Source organism: Prosopis cineraria, unplaced genomic scaffold, assembly GCF_029017545.1.
Source record: "Prosopis cineraria cultivar Desert tree isolate PC_DT_omini unplaced genomic scaffold, ASM2901754v1 PC11, whole genome shotgun sequence".
NCBI classification, from domain to species: domain Eukaryota; kingdom Viridiplantae; phylum Streptophyta; class Magnoliopsida; order Fabales; family Fabaceae; genus Prosopis; species Prosopis cineraria.
In genome coordinates, this window is record NW_026555342.1 from 45,215,532 (window position 1) to 45,232,367 (window position 16,836).

At 29.8% G+C, this 16,836-nt stretch overlaps 1 protein-coding gene across 1 annotated transcript; it reads left to right on the forward strand.

The window, feature by feature from the left end:
- Positions 1–7,706: 7,706 nt before the first annotated feature.
- On the forward strand, positions 7,707–16,814 carry LOC129286560 (cystathionine beta-lyase, chloroplastic-like). Its single transcript, XM_054922504.1, has 13 exons — positions 7,707–7,772; positions 7,902–8,094; positions 8,208–8,326; positions 8,971–9,041; positions 9,141–9,232; positions 9,938–10,028; positions 10,458–10,572; positions 11,630–11,726; positions 12,776–12,857; positions 14,076–14,193; positions 15,371–15,478; positions 15,583–15,685; positions 16,621–16,814. Exons 1-13 carry the CDS (start codon positions 7,707–7,709, stop codon positions 16,812–16,814), a joined length of 1,449 nt encoding a protein of 482 aa, XP_054778479.1.
- The last annotated feature ends 22 nt before the right edge of the window (positions 16,815–16,836 follow it).

Consider the following 16,836-nt stretch of genomic DNA (forward strand, 5'->3'; position numbering starts at 1 on the left):
AAAAAATATATTTACATAAAAGATTATATTATCATGCATCTTGGCTCTGTCACTGGCGATCATTACAAAAACAGTTATATAGTTTTTTTTTGGGTAAAAAATAAAAAAAGCGGTTATATAGTTAAACTAAGATTTCCAAATAACTTCTATTTGGACCAAAAAATGAGCTATTGGACTGGATTAGTCATTGTGAAGCCCATGATGAGTGAGTGTAGATCACAGACCCAATATGACGGATGCCTAAAAGGCCAGACCTCAAAGGAGTTTTTAGTGAAATATCGCATTACAAGTGTCGAGCCTCCATGAAAAGGTTTATGGCTGCAAAGGAAATAAATAAAACAGACGTACGGTAGAATAAACAACAAACTTAAAAAGAACCAATTAACTATACACTAGTTCATGGGTAGTGGCTACCTATTTTCTCACGAGAATATGCCAATATTGTCTCTCTAACTCATATTTTGTTGTGGTAGTGATACTCATCTAGCTTCTAAACATGGCAATGGCTTGATAGTTATTTGCAGCATAAGAAAATTCCGCTTGAAACTTTTTTAAATATCTTGCCAGACTCAAGGGATATCTGATCCCTATATTATTCTTAGCTACCCTTTACTTTATGCTTTTGTTGGAGTGAGGTCAACTCTGCTTTGCCTTGCCTTACCTTGGCTGCACTTTCTCTTTCATTCGGAGGACCAATTACCACTCTATATGGAAAACTCCATGGCCAAGACTTTCTCTTACTAGCTCTAGCAATCAACTACTTCTAGGTTCCTCAAAAAACTCTCACTACTCTCAATAACTGTTCTACTAGCATGCTATCATTGAATCATCATATCAAGGAATCACATCTTAAAATTTATTACTTGATAGAGTACTCCATTTATGTACTTTACATACATTATATCTATCTTGTCTAACCCCAAACTTTAGTTATCTAAATATATGAGAAAAACATATTCATTCTATTATACCATTTATTGGTATATCACTCATCTTTAGCATCATTGTCCCTTTCTCTTTATTTTCTTCCCAATAAATTCACTGGAATTAGCTGGCTTATGTTTCTTTTCTAACCTTTCATGTCTTGGACCATTTCCTATTCATATGGTCACATCCATGTTTATTATTATACGTTCTGAACATAACACTTAGCATACATAAATGACTCAATTCAAATATTCAAACATTTTTGTTGAGCTTGTAGTACAGTTAGGCATCTAACCCGTGATCAATTATACTAAACCTAACATGACCACAAATCTAGAGCAACTATATCATACTCATAACTTTTCTATAATCACACTTGTGTAATATCTATCTCTATTCTCATATGGACTTTGCTTGGATCTGCTTTGATATCAAAATGTCAATTCCTCACTTTTAACATTTATGCAACTAAAAGTGATATGGTTTAGGAGAAATGAAAATTGAAGGTCATAAATTAAAATTTACAAATTAATTGTCTGGTTACTCTGTGGCTCAACAACTTTTTACTAGGTGTATTGTGATCATGAAATTAAACTACAATTTCATTGAACCTTTTTGAGATCTACTATGATCCATAAGATCTAATTGTGATGATTTTCTAGAAGACTTATGATATAAAGATAAAGTTGTCAAATAGCTCTACCTCTATTTAATTTGGCAACTTTACCACAAACAAACGTTGTACATAGTCATACCATGCATATAAGGTATTACATAGTCATACCATGCATATAAGGTATTAAACTGCACAAGAGCATTATACTCTTCTTCAGCCGCCAAATGCCACTTAGGATTAGCCAAGGCTTCCTTAATAGAAGATGGGCAAAAAGGAGTATTTAAAGCTGCATGATAAATTTTAGGCTTATAAATTCAAGCTTTGACACGGGTAATCATAGGAAGATTGTTATTAGAAATATGAGAGAGTGGTAGAGGAGTTGAGGTGTGCCCTTTTGAATTAACTTCTGTGGGAGAAGGAATTGTTGGTGAATGAGATGATTATGGTAATACAGGTGAACTAGGTAAGGAAGGTGGAGTAGTAGGTGTGGGAGAAGAAGCTGTAGGAATATGAGAACGTGGAATAATAGTAGATTGAAGGGAGGAGGTAATATTGGAAGGAGATGAGGAGGCTTGAGTTCTGACACTATATATATTGGGAGTTGGATAAAAAAGGCATTTTCATCAAACCTGACATGCCGGGAGGTATATAGTTTTCCTGTCACTGGATCTAAACACTTATAGCCCTTATGTTATGAGCTATAACTAAAAAAAAAAATACAGGCAGTAAAGCGAAAATCCAGCTTGTGAGAATTACAAGGCTGAAGCCAAGGTTAGCAAACAAAACCAAAAATTCGTAACATAGATTAGTCAGGAGCTTTACCATACAATTTCTCACATGGACTAATACCATGTAAAGGTTTAGAAACCATTTTGTTGATGAGAAACACGGCCGATGCAAACGCATGAGGCCAATAGAACAGAGGCAAAGAAGCTTGGGCAAGAAAAGCAAGTCCTGTCTCAACTATTTGTGGATGCAATGACGAAGTTAAGATCTGGAGTCAGAAGGTATTTGACAACTCAATTTAAAAATTAATGATTGAAAAACTAATATAATAATTTTAAAAATAATTTCATTAAAAAATATAATAAGTAAAATTATGTATATTTTCATATAGAACAAAATATGTTGAGGATTTGTTTAGGCAAAAATGTGCTAAACAAAGTTGATATAGAGTTTAAGTTTGCAAGAAAAGAAAACTTTTACCTAAAAAGATGACTTAACTTGAAGTGGTTAGATTTTATTATTCAAAATTCTAAAACTAGGGTATAAGATTGTAAATTTTACACACCCCTTATGTGTAATTTTCTTTATGTGAGGTGGCGCATGCATGTGGCTCTACCATTATGTCCATGCCTTCTTTCAGTAAGTCCATTTTGCTTTGAAGTGTATGGACACGTTAGTCTATGCTTTGATACCATACAGTAATATCAGAACAATCAATAAAAGAGAGACAAACTCAAATTTAGTGAATATTCGTCCCATTGAATTGAGTAGTCTTGCGTTACGATTTGGTATTTAAACACTACAAAGGGTTTCACCAGAGTCCTAACTAAACCTGACAGATCTAATTAACAAACACAGGTAATCTGTTACAGGATTATTGGGCTAAGCCCAACATATAGGCCCATATCATAACTCAAATATTTCTACAGTATTTCAATAATATGAATTCTTCAATTGGCATTAATACATTCATAAGGTACGTAATTGTCATTTACCACTGAAATTGTTGCATAGAAATAAAAATAATAGAATGACTATAAATCAAACCAAGAGACTACTAGTTGTAAGTGAAATGAATCTCTACAATCAAAATCTTTTTACATATCGCGAAGGTTTAAACACTTGATCTCTATCCGTAATTCTAACACCAAGTAATTTGCAATAAATTGCCTATGATCAATTAAAATGAACAAAGGAAGACTTGTAAATATAATTTCCCAAAACGATGTGTAAATGATAGCATCTCATGCACGTCCACAGCCTCACATATTTCATCCGTAATGTAACTGGTTTAATAATTAAGTGAAAAAAAACATAAATAATGAGATTTTAATTATTTTACTTTAATTTTTAATTTCATTGAAGTTTCAACAAAGTCCGTGTGTGCACACTTTTTTTTTTTTTTCATATCTCTTCCAATTATAACTAGCTGATTACCTTTTTAAGTGTATTGTTTTGATTTGATTATTTATCGATGATGGCTTCAAATTTCAAAACTTCGCCACTTTGATGCTCCTTTATAAAGGAGCTTTTCTGAAGGCTCATAGTCATAATAACATAAAGGAGCGGGTTACAATGAGAAAGCCACAATGAGAGATTTTTTTTATCTTTTAATTTTATAAAAATATTTTTAATTTTTTAATCTTAACATTATTAACATAGGGTGGAGGGAAGGTGGACTAACAGGGCACAACTCTTTAAAATATTAATTTTTTTTTGATATTATATAGATGTCATCTACTTCCTATTCCTTAAAATTTAAAAAAACTTTGCAATCCTAGCTCCATCCCTTATAGTTAGTTTCATCAATCAAAAAAAGAAAAATTCATACATTGAAATTTTAAATAGTGACAAAACATTTTTAAAAATTGATATATTAAATTTAATTTTTTAAATAACAATAAATGATATAAAAATAATCATTTGAAACTAATTAGAATTAGAGAATTAAAAAGATATTTTATAAAATTAGAAGATTAAATTAAAATTTTATATAAAATTAGAGGATCAAAGGCACACTTATAACCAAGTCATCATCATACCATTGAAATAATTAAATAACAAATAGACAGAAATAAAATAATAAGTGATAAAATAAATTAAACCGCTTAAGTGTAAATCATAAAATTGCATCCTGTAATAATTTAATTAACATCAGTTAGAAAGCGTGGCATAGATATATACCATTGACACTGGATTTTAAACACTAAGAAACACCCCAATGGCGTAGATAGATAATAAGCCAGTGCACTGCTTCGTGCTTTCTTCATCCGTGAGCTTTCTCTTGTCCGTTTACGTTCTCACAGATACCTGATGATCTGATGATTCATTATCAGAAGAAGAAACAGATTCCTGATTCCAACCTCTGAAATCTGAACCCGCAGCAAATGACTACTTTATCTTCTGCATGTAGCACTTGGCTCTTGATGTGAATAGATATATACAATCCATGCATGTATATATAATAATAAAAAGTAAGCGAAAATTTGAAATAAGGACCAAGAGACGATGACATAAGACTTGAAATTGCATTGCAGATTCTTGTGGTCTGCAAATGAGTTTCAGGGCGGTCTTCAAGAAGAGTCTGCAATATAATGTGCTTTCAAGACCTGGTCCTTCCTATTACATACGATTGTCTCTTGGTCCTTAATTTTTAAAATTAAAGAGGGACATGGTTGGAAAAATTTAAGAAAAAAGTAAATCAATATATATATCTTTAATCAAAAAAAGATCAAAGAAATTTAGTGTTAATTCATATAAGGGTTCAAAATAATCCTAGAAGAAAGTATTTAATTAGCTACTCATAACCATTCAAAGTTACAAATATATAAAATTATCACAATGGGAGAATTAAGGAATTAAAAAGTCAAGAAAATGGAGCTCCAAATGCCTTTCAAGTTTTGGTCTTTTGCTTTCAACTCTTTTTAAGTCCAAACCCCAATACACATAGCTCCCAAGATGTCTCGAAGTCTCAAGAATCACATCCCAAGTCAAAACAAATATTGATATCCTTCCATGTCTAACTTTTTCAACTAAGTAAAATGCTACATTTTGTTGTTAGTGGGTGGAAATCATAACTTCACTTCTACATAAAAGACTTTTTACACTAGTTGCAGAACCAGTGTAGAAATAGAAAGTTATTGAACCGGTGTGGAAAGTGACCATTTCAGTTTGCAAAGGAAACAAGGGTAAAAAGTTTACTATCTTCACCAGTTATGTACACTTTTTCCTCTTGGTGTGAATATGCACTTTGCATCTAATTTCATCATTTTACAACCTTACAAAAGCTTCACCTAATTATCCGATTGGCCAGCCAACACATTTCTAAACTTAAAGAGCTAGAAAATATTAAGATAAAGCCATGTGAGCAATCCCAAAACAAAATATATATTTTCTTAACTTGAGTATTCAAAATATGTACAACCATATCAAAATGTATTAAAATTCAAGGAAAATGTGCTGATTTAACATGAAATCCTAGAAGTTAACATAACTAGCTCCTTCCAAATTATTATTTCCTTCAACTTATAAAACAAATTATCCACTAATTCATATCAAAATCAAAGTGAGCAACTAATTATTATCATAACATCAAAAGCAAAGTAATTAACCAATGTGCAAATGGTAAAGCTCTTATAATTCTACCCTTAATTAAGTTTTGCAAACTTGCACATTCTACAACTTATGTACACTAATCCTATAACTTACAGCTCTACACTCGCTAAGAATTAGTTGGCATTGTGCTACGCCCATACTCTGCAACATATACTGACACTGCTCTTTGAATACTTCATTTATCTGAGGATTGTATTCGTAATAAACAAAGTTACTTGAGCAAATTAAATTTATTAATAATATTTTATAAAGAAAATTTTATTGACGTACCTTGTCGAAGATTGTAATCTGGTCATGAATGATATGATATTCTTTATGTTCGTAGCTCATCATGGAAGGTATAAGCAGTTAAGCACCACAACTTCGTTGGGTTGTCCGATCTCATTTATGGCATAGCCTCATCAACTAAATGAAACAAGAGAATTATAGCAGAGCAATCTCCATTACTATACTGATATTGATTGATTGATGATGACTTGACCATTCCCATAAGCCAAAATATTCTCTGCACTCCAAATATTGTATCGCACTCACCAATGGACATCTATACAAAAAAAAGCATCTGCCAAATCACATGCCACATAAGAAACACGTGGCTTCCATGCATATATACATGCATGCCTTGTAATGTTTTGCTAGATTCTTTTGTCTTTTATGCATAATCACATTTTTTCGCCTTTTAGTTTGTTGAAAACCTATTTTACCATACTGGTATAGAAAGTTCACTGTACTATAACCAACAACAGAGAATAATTACTCCCGTTATTATTTGTAAGTCACTTTCATTTTACTTCCATTATATTTTACTGAAATCGTAGAAAACTTATAAACTATATCTAAGAATATTCATATTTTAGTAACCCACTTTTTTTCAGTAACATTTAATAGGAGATCAAGAAAGAAATTTGTAATAAAAAGTAAATAATATGACTTATAAATAAAATTAAAAATTATTTTTCTCCCTACCTTATAAAGTAGGAAGGAGTACTTTAAAATAAGTGCAAAGTACAGGTTCAATTCTAAAGTCATGACACTTGAGTTATCGAAATTGTACCTCTGATTAAAATTGTCCTAAGGTGGTTGTCCAACCACTTAATAAATTAAAGGAATCAGAACTAAAATGAAATTAAATTATAAAACAGCTTATCATTTAAACCTACGTAATAAATAGGCAAAAAGATATATAATTCAATAACCAGTCGTATTCAAACTGCCTAAGTAATTAAAAAATCATATTACATCTGTAAGTTAACAGCAACTATATGTTAGAAAAGATGGTAAGTATATACCACATTGACACAAAATTTTAAGCACTTAGAACAAAACGACTCTCTTACTAAAAACCATTAATTTGACAGATCACTATTTTGTTCCTCCACTGCCTTTCTTCTCTTGTCGGTTCTCACAGATTCCTGAGCCCTCATGACATTTCGACCTCTGAACCCATCGCAGATCATATACTATACAGTGAATTAGTTACAAATCGATCGCTCCGAGAATTACATGCATAAATACCTGAATATAAATTTAATTTTTTTTTACCATAAGTATATTTTAAGTTTAATTACAACTTGTAACTCAATGTAAATATTGCGCTGGTGCCATCCATAGATGATAGATCTAGCAAATCGTTACGTGTAAAGGAGAGGAATTCATGGAGATGACATGGCCTCATGATACTCCAGCACGTACGTGTGCCTGTGAACTCTGATTATATATATATATATATATATATAATAGATAGATTGGAACTGTGTCTTACCACATCACAGCCTCGAAGAGCTTAAGCAAAGCCTAGCTAATTCTTTCCTGATCTTCAGTAATGGCATTGGCCTCAAGTTTTCTCAGTCCTTTTGTTACTCCGATTGCTTTTAATCTCAACACTAAGGTAACAACTATCATCGTTTCAATCAGTTTTACGCATTTATTTCATTTCTTTTCTAGAAAAATATTTTTCTACTTGCCGAACATTGCATTAGTATAGTTACGTTTTTTATAATTAATATTTGTGTTTTAGATCACGAGTGGTGGAAATGCGTGGAACAACCTGGGATTTAACAAGTCGGCCGATTTGAAGTTAAACCAAAAGATCCATGCAAAGGGGTTTAGAGTGAATTGTATAGTCCAAATAGAGAAGCCACAGACTGAGAGCAAATCATATTCAGGGGACCAAGTTGATCAAATTGACACTAATGGAGCTCCGACTAGTGGTTTGTGATGTGTTTCTGTATATACTCTGTGTGTGTGTGTGTGTGTGTTTGTGTGTGACTTTTGTTTTTAATTTGTACATATGTTAGTTAATAGTTTTAATTTTTATTTGCAGATCGTCAAAATCAGCCACGCCAGCCCAGTTTGTCCACATTGGTAGTGGATTACCATAATGAATTTGATCCTTATAAAGCAACCTCTACACCAATTTACCAAACTGCTACTTTTAAACAGGTGAAAATTTGATCTATATTAAATCCTGAGCTCTTTAGTAATTGTGTTTGTGTGTGTAGTATCTCTATTCCAATGTGTTTTAAACTAGACTAGATGACGAGCCAGAAAAGATCAGCGGGTCACGTTTATTGTAATTCAACCTTTTAGACCAATGGTCAAACAAGTGATATAATAATCAAATAAAAATAATATTTATATGTATATATATAATATTAAAAATAATGACAATACCATTTTTGACTCAAGGTTGTTTAATCATAATATATTAAGTTCTAATTTTTCTCTTTTTTTTTCATGTCTATATTTTTTTATTTACTGTATTTATGTTTTTAAAGTTTTCAATTTTCTCTACACTTTAATTCATATAATGTCAATTAACAAATCATGTGCTCACATTTTTACCATAACAACAGTTCAAAATGGTCCTACCGTTCTGAGTTTATTCTGGTTTTATCAAAACCAGCCAGTCCAAAACAGTCAGAAACGGGTCAATCCTCAAAACAATTTGATGAGTCAAATCAAGTTACTTTTGTATCTGGATGGCAGTTTAATCGGTCCAACTATCCCAGTCTTAAAACATTGTTATTGCATGATATTGTTTTGAAATCATATGCTTGTCTTCTATACTTTTTTCATGCATGCAGCAATCTGCAATAGAGGCTGGTGAATATATGTATTCTAGAAGTGAAAATCCTACCAGAGATACTTTGGAAAGGTTTGACGTATGGTTTATGTTGTCTTGATTTTGTCTATTTCCTTTTAATTCCATCATCTTTTAATTACTTTTGGCATATTTTTTTGTATGTATCCTCAGGTTAATAGCAAAGCTTGAAAATGCAAGTAAAGCCTATTGCTTGAGTAGTGGAATGTCTGCATTGACTGTTGTTTTTGAACTTGTTAAGCCTGGTAGTTCCTTATCCTAGTCTGCTTCCTTTTTGTAATTCGATGTTTGTCAAGTAGTGCATGTGTGGAATTTTGTCAGTGTAATCTGTACATATGATTAGAGAGAGAGAGAGAGAGAGAGATATATATATATATATATATATATATATAGCCTAATATAAATAAATAATGCTTTATCATGGCTAATAAATACTGAATAATTAAAAAAAAATCAAATCTTCCTTATTATGTAAAGTCAATCATTATTAATAGTCAACAAGCCAAAATTCTCAATCATATCCAATATTAAAAAGAGGCATTTTTGAGTTGGAAAAGTAAAATTTTAAGTTTAATTTGTTTGTAAATATATTGATTACTTCAGATATTAATTATGTACACCGGACACTTAAGCACATATAACAGTATAATAAAGCACGCAAAGAGTCAATTCAGTCATCTATTTAAAAAAAATGAAGTTTTTAAATTAATAAGTTTTATTATTTAACTATTGATGTCAAATGATTTTTATTGCACCTTCACTTTTACCCCAAATACCTTGTGAGATTTTACAGTAATAAGATGATTTATTTAATACCTCTGAAATTGTAATATCAAGAGGTTGTGACTAATTGTGCCTATATATGTATATGCGTATCTTCTCATAATTATTACATGTATACTGAAATAATTTCTTTCTTTTTTATCATTCGTGTAATTTCAATAATGCAGGAGATGAAGTTGTTGCTGTAGAGGATATATATGGTGGTTCACATAGATTCCTGAGCGAACTAGTTTCAAGAAAAGAAGGAGTCGAATTGAAGTAAGTGTGATTTTTCAGCTTTTTGGATATATAATTTTTTAGGATAATAAACTTTTAATCTTTCAAGCTTGGCCCATGTATTAATTTGGTTATTCATATTTTTTATTGATTTATTTTCCTATGTTTTCTTAAATTATCCTATAAAAAAAGAATTTTATTTTCAAATTAATCCTAAAACTTGTTTAGTTATTGTTTATTTAGTCCCTTACGCTGTGCTTGTTCTTTTATTTTTAAAAAAAATTTGATTTTTTTTGCCTAAATAGTTGCACTTCTTTTTGTTAATCTATGTGGTTGCTATCAAAATTCCATTATATTGCTATGTCAACACATTTTAACTGTGTTATCTCTTATCTAAGTAATAAAGATCAAATCAATAACTTTGTCTACAGCTAGTTGATGAGGTTGTAATTATTGATTGCATGCATATAGCCGAATAGATGCAACTGATCTGGAGAAGGTGAAATCTACTCTTGAACGTGGGAGGACTAGGTTGGTGTGGCTAGAGAGTCCTACAAATCCTCAGCTAAAAATATGTGATATTCGAGTAAGTTATAATTTTTCATTCTAAGTTGAAAGTATTTTGTTTTTGTTTTCATTTTTATCAAAATCATGGATGGAAATGGAATAACAAGCAATCAATCAATGCCATTGGTTTTAGAAGAATCCTTTTAATTTTATAGCAGTGCGCATGACTCGAAAGCCAAAATTTCTAGACATTGAATTTCTTTCTCAGGCTTTTTTTTTTGGCATTTCATTTCTAATAATTTTTCTTTCTCATTCAGACTAAAACTTTATTCCTATTCTCTCATGAATAAGGCACTTTGTTTACCTTTTATTTTGTGAACTTTTCTGTCTATAATTGCCGTTATATATATATATATATATATAAGGCTCATTATTATTATTATTTTTTGTGTGCGCGCCCCTCTTCTTGCATAATTAAGAAATAAAGACCCATGACTATATAATTCTTAGAGAGAATGAAGTTGAGTTTTAAACGATTGAATTAATGACAGTTAAGTTTTTAATTTTTTTAAAAAAATAAGTTGTAAATTAAATATAAATTCATACAATTACAAACAAGAATTTAGTTGCAATTGGAGAATTATAATTGAAACTTAAATATCTTATATGGAATTAAAAATCTTGAATTTGTAATTAAATAAGTTAAAAATATTGATTTAGATAATTACAAATAGGAATCTCAATTGTAATCTAGGAGTTACTTGAATTTGTAATTAAATAAGTTGAAAATATCAAGCAATTACAAATAAGAATCTTAGTTGTAATCTGAGAGTTATGATTGAAATTTAGATATCTTATATGCAATTACAAATTTTGAAATTATAATTATTTGAATCAATATTTTCAACTCATTTCTTTGGAAAATTTTGTCTCGAACCTAACTGTTATTAATTTAATCATTTGGGACATAACTATATTGTTCTCCCTAATTCTTATATATATAGTTCTTGCAAGAAACCCAACTTCAAGTAACATGGAGGATATGAAAATGAGGGGTGTGTGTGTGTGTGTAATTCCTTTGAATGGTGTTTAACTGAATGTTAGAAAATTTCATTATTTTATTGATCTGTGTCCAGAAAATTTCGGAGATGGCTCATGAACATGGTGCTATAGTATTGATGGACAATAGTGTGATGTCTCCTGTGTTATGTCGACCATTGGACCTTGGAGTAGGTATATATTCATATTAATGCTTGTATCATTCTAGCAATATGGAGCACTTAAGGTCAGAGGGTTAGCATTTGGTCTCTTATTAATGCTCTTAATTAATTTTGGATAAAAATTCTCTTAATTAATTATTTGAGAGAATGATAGTTAAGTTTCAAAAGAGAAAATAAATGATAATTAGGTCCCTGATAATATTTTTTTAAAAAAAATAAGATACAAATATCAATTTAAACAATTGTAAATTCAAGAGTTTCAATTATGAATGACACATTTACTCCCTCTGGTCCTATGTATAGAGTAGAGAGAAAAAAATTTGGTCTAATTTATAAGCCACGTTATTAAATTTTTATCACAAATTTTCTCTTTTATCCTCCATTGAATGTTGGAGAGAGAAAAATGTTTTTAAAGTATGCATATTTAATGGGGTAAAGTTAAAAACTTATTAAGTTTTAAGATAGAATTAATAAATTTTAAAATTTTCTAAGTACTGTTGAAGTATGTTAAAAATAACTTATAAATAGAATTAAACGAGTAATTCTAAATGTAGCTCTTAGTTTGTAATTAAAATTTTTATTTGCAACTATTTGAATTAATATTTATAACTTATTTTTCAAAAAAGTTTATCAGAAACTTAACTGTCATTAGTTTCCTCTCCTAAGACTTTACTATCATTTTCCTTAATTATTTTCACTTTTAGTGTGGGCGTGAATTGAAGGAAATTTTTGACGCAAAAAAAAAAAAGAGTGTATGTGTGTGTGAATTTAAATATTTTTAAAGCGAAGATTCATGAATTTATGTAATTTTTTCCTTTTTAATATTTTTCCTTATTTATTTTTTTATGAAAACATAAAATCTTCTTTCTCTTAAAAAAATAAACTTTATGAAATTCACAAACTGTATAAACTTTTGAAGATTTAAATAACATATTTTTAACTCCCATTGGAACCAAAGGAATTTGCTGAGAACACCCTACATGTGTTACGCCCCCCCCCCCCCCAAAAAAAAAGGTCAAGAGAAATTTCTATTAATTGATAGTCACTATTTTTTCCCCCCAGATATTGTTGTCAATTCAGCTACCAAATTTATTTCTGGAAACAGTAATGTCATGGCTGGTGTCGTTGCAACAAAAGATGAAGAGTACGTAATATCTTATTCTCAGTAGCACTTTTGTCAATTCTTTAATTATATACCTGGAAGTCGTTTAATTGAATTTCAATTTGGTTGCAAATTTTGTTAATAAGAATGTGATGTATAAGATTTTGTGTGCTTGTGTGATTCTTAGTATTAATTACGAATGAAATAGGACTTTTTGTTGTCTGTTTTTTTTTAAAAAAACAATAGAAATATCTTAAAGTTGTTTTCACTTTATTTTTTTATTTTCAAAATACACTACATTTAATTATAGAAAATTATAATTACATTGATAAATTATTATCATAAATTATCAACATTAATTGCCAATGACCATCATTTTTAGTTGATTTTTCAATTTTAAAACTGTTTTTAAATTAACATAACAAAATAAATTTTTATTTTTTGTTTTTAAAAAAATTTTAAACCTGATTTATAAAATATTTTTTAAAAAAATGACAACCAAAACCAATCAAGCCCAATACTATTATGCACTTTCTTACATTATTTCTTCTTAGTTTCCAAATAGCTTAGCATAAACCATGGTTCAAAGGTTAGGGCCTCAAATGCCTCAATCCTCTAACCCTATATCCTCAATTTTTTCTTTTGAAAATTTGATTAAAAAATAATTTGAATGACAATTTGATATTCTTTAGTCACAAAGTGATACGATTTTATATTTTATAAGGATTTTTCAAAGAAAAATTTCATGAAATTGTGCAATTTTAATTTTGGGAGAGTTACATATAAATCCCACATAAGGAGGCTAATTACTTACAAGTCTCATCCACTTATAAATACTGAATTTTAATTTAACATGTAAATGGACTGAATAAATAATTAGTTTACTTTATTTGGAACTTGTTTGTAATTCTTCCTTTAACTTTTTTGTTTGGAAAATACTAAAACAGAGAAAATTGTAAAGACTTATGTCTGCTAGGTACTATGTCTTCCCCCCCCCCCCCCAATTTATACAGAAGCCAATGGTCAAAAGGACAAAAAAAGTAGAGAGAGAGAGCGAGAAGGTGGTGCATATTATAGGCTCCAAACTACACTGTTCACATTTTAAATTTGTTATTATGTTATGAACTACTTCCTTTTGTATTTTAAATTTCATTTTCATTTTCCATCTATTTTATACATGCATCTTTTATTCAATTAATAATGGGAATATCTGTGTTTTCCTAAATTCTGTTGCCTTTAATTTGATCACATCTGGGAAAGGTTGGCAAGCCACTTAGAGAATCTGAAAAATGCAATAGGCAGTGCCTTATCTCCATTTGACTCCTGGCTTTGTTTGGAAGGAATCAAAACAATGGTCCTTAGAGTTGAGAAGAAACAGGTACCTCATAAAACATTCTAAGTTACTTATAGTTTCTAGTTTGTATATGCACAGTACGACTATTTTCCATCTAATTATTAATTTATTCACCTTACGAACAATCGATTTGATAAATTGATTTATTTGTTTATACATTGCCACTTGTAAAAGAATACATACATACATACATACATACATATATGTATGTATATATATATATATATATATATGTATATGGTTACAAATTAAAAAAAATGAAAACTTTTAGAGAGACTTAATAATATATTCTAAAATATTGGTTTAATTTTTTGTTTGTTTATAATCCTTTTTCATGCTATTCAATCACATCCTTGTACTTGCTGTAACTCATGTCTCATAGATAATATGGTTTGTTTTATGTACGCATTCTGCTGGATTATTATAAAATTTTACAATGTGGTTTTGCGTGAAGACTAAATAACTTTAACTGGATTTTTAATAGTAATTTTCCAACTTCTCCTTGCTCCTGTCCTCTTGAAATCATGTACCACGATCAGAAATTATTGAATAGCCTTCAACAAAGATCCTCTTTTTTTCTTTTTATGAAAGCTCTTAGTTATGATATTAGCTTTTTAATTTCTCATTTTGTCTCATGTTCCTTTCTTATTGCTAAGTTTAAGGTGTCTTAATATTGGTATTGTTTTTAGACCTATCCTATATATTGTAGAACTCTTTTTTACCTTTTTAGTATATTGATCTTTTAATAAATTAAAAAATAAATGGTCTTGAATAATTGTGCTTTTCATATATACTTCTTCTGTTAAAAAATATAAAGCATTTTTAATTAAATCTCACGTGTTAATAAAGTAGTTATTTGTCTTCAAACAAACATTATCGTTTCATATTTACCCCTATGTAATAAGGTGTTTTATTCTAAAATAAATATAAAGTGATTATTCAATAAGAGCACTTTTTTTAAAGGCAATGATTACACCTTACAATACTAAAAATGTCTTATATTTTTAATATCTAATAACTTAAATACCTTATATTTTTGAATGAAGAGAGTATTTGATAGGATATATGATTTACAGCTAAGCTTCCATTTTAAAGTTTGAAGTTCTAACATGTATAGCTTCTTATTGACTAGGTCATTATTTATTCTTATAAAAAGAAACAATAATAGTAAGTTATTAGTGACAACAAATATATTTTGCAGGAGAATGCAAAAAAGGTCGCTGAGTATCTTGCCCAACATCCTCAAGTAAGGAAAGTAAACTATCCTGGTCTTTCTGATCATCCTGGGTATGAACTGCACAACTCTCAGGTACATATGATTTGTCTACCAAAAAAAATTCAACATTAATTTTGGCTGACATGTCTAAATAATGATTTTATATATCCATAAATTGGGTTCTTACTGTTTGGCAGGCAGATGGGCCAGGATCTGTGCTTAGCTTTGAAACACACTCATTTCCACTCTCAAAGCATATTGTTGAGAAGACCGAACACTTTGGCATAACTGTTAGTTTTGGTAAGTGCACTTGATGTAGCTAGGAACATGCATTTTCATATGTAAATTGTCTTCAATCATATACCTATGTTTCCTTCTTATGTATATCTTTTAATATATTTGACATTTATCAGGAATAAAGAAATTTACCTATGTTTCCTTACTCCGAGAGTTATACATCATAGTTAATCAAAATGGTAAATGGTTGGGTGTGATAAAGGGATCTTGTTGCTAACGGTAAATTTAGTGGTTATCATGTTAGAATTATATCGTATGGTGTACCTTTTGATTATGTAATTTTTCTAGTTTTTGATTATTAATTGTTGGTATTATTTTCCTTTCTCTGATCATTGTAATAAGGGCTGATTGTATTGACAATTTTGATTAAGAGATTTAGCTAAAATTAGTTAATGTTTTCAAACTCTAAAAATTACAATGAAAAGTTAGTAAAGGACATTTAAAGGGGGAAAATTAATGCTTTAGAAGAAGAACATTCCATCTGGTTTTATATACAAGTCACTCCTAACTACCACACCAAGACTAAAGAGATGTAGTTAAATTATTAATGTTGTCTAATGAAGAAAAAAATTCTTAGTTTACTCTTGTTAAATGCATCATCTTTAAAAATATTTCTCTATCATACGTAACATTTTACTCTACTTATGAAAAACTTGTGAAACGTAAAATTAGAAGAAAGTAATCATTGATTCATCTTTTTAAGCAAAGTGACTTTTTAAAAAAAAAAAATCATCATTATTTTCTTCTAGAATGTGATCTTATATTAGAACTGGAGGATCTTATGACTAATAAGGATCAAGTGGAGTAATAAATTGTTAGAGGTTTCAAGGATAACTTTGTTCATAATTAATTAGTATATATACATGTTGGAGTTAGTGAATGTTTTATTGCAAAAAATATATAATTCTAACACATATAAATTTGATTGTTGTTTGTAGGGAGTGTAGGGTCAGCAATATGCATGCCCTGGTTTACATCCCATGCCAGCATACCTGAAGCAGAGCGTGAATCCATGGGAGTATGTCAAGAGCTTGTGCGTCTTTCTGTGGGGATTGAGGATCCTGATGATCTTATTGCTGATCTGGACAATGCATTCTCAACTTATCCCACTAAGGTTTCATTTTGGTTTTAATTATGAGGATGTGTAATGTTAA

What these genes read in the sequence shown, in the direction of transcription:
- LOC129286560 (XM_054922504.1), top strand. Translation starts at nt 7,707, where the DNA reads ATGGCATTGGCCTCAAGTTTTCTCAGTCCTTTTGTTACTCCGATTGCT. An exon ending in GTTGCAACAAAAGATGAAGA is followed by an intron (nt 12,858 to 14,075) that starts GTACGTAATATC and finishes CATCTGGGAAAG; the next exon opens with GTTGGCAAGCCACTTAGAGA. An exon ending in TGGCATAACTGTTAGTTTTG is followed by an intron (nt 15,686 to 16,620) that starts GTAAGTGCACTT and finishes TGTTGTTTGTAG; the next exon opens with GGAGTGTAGGGTCAGCAATA.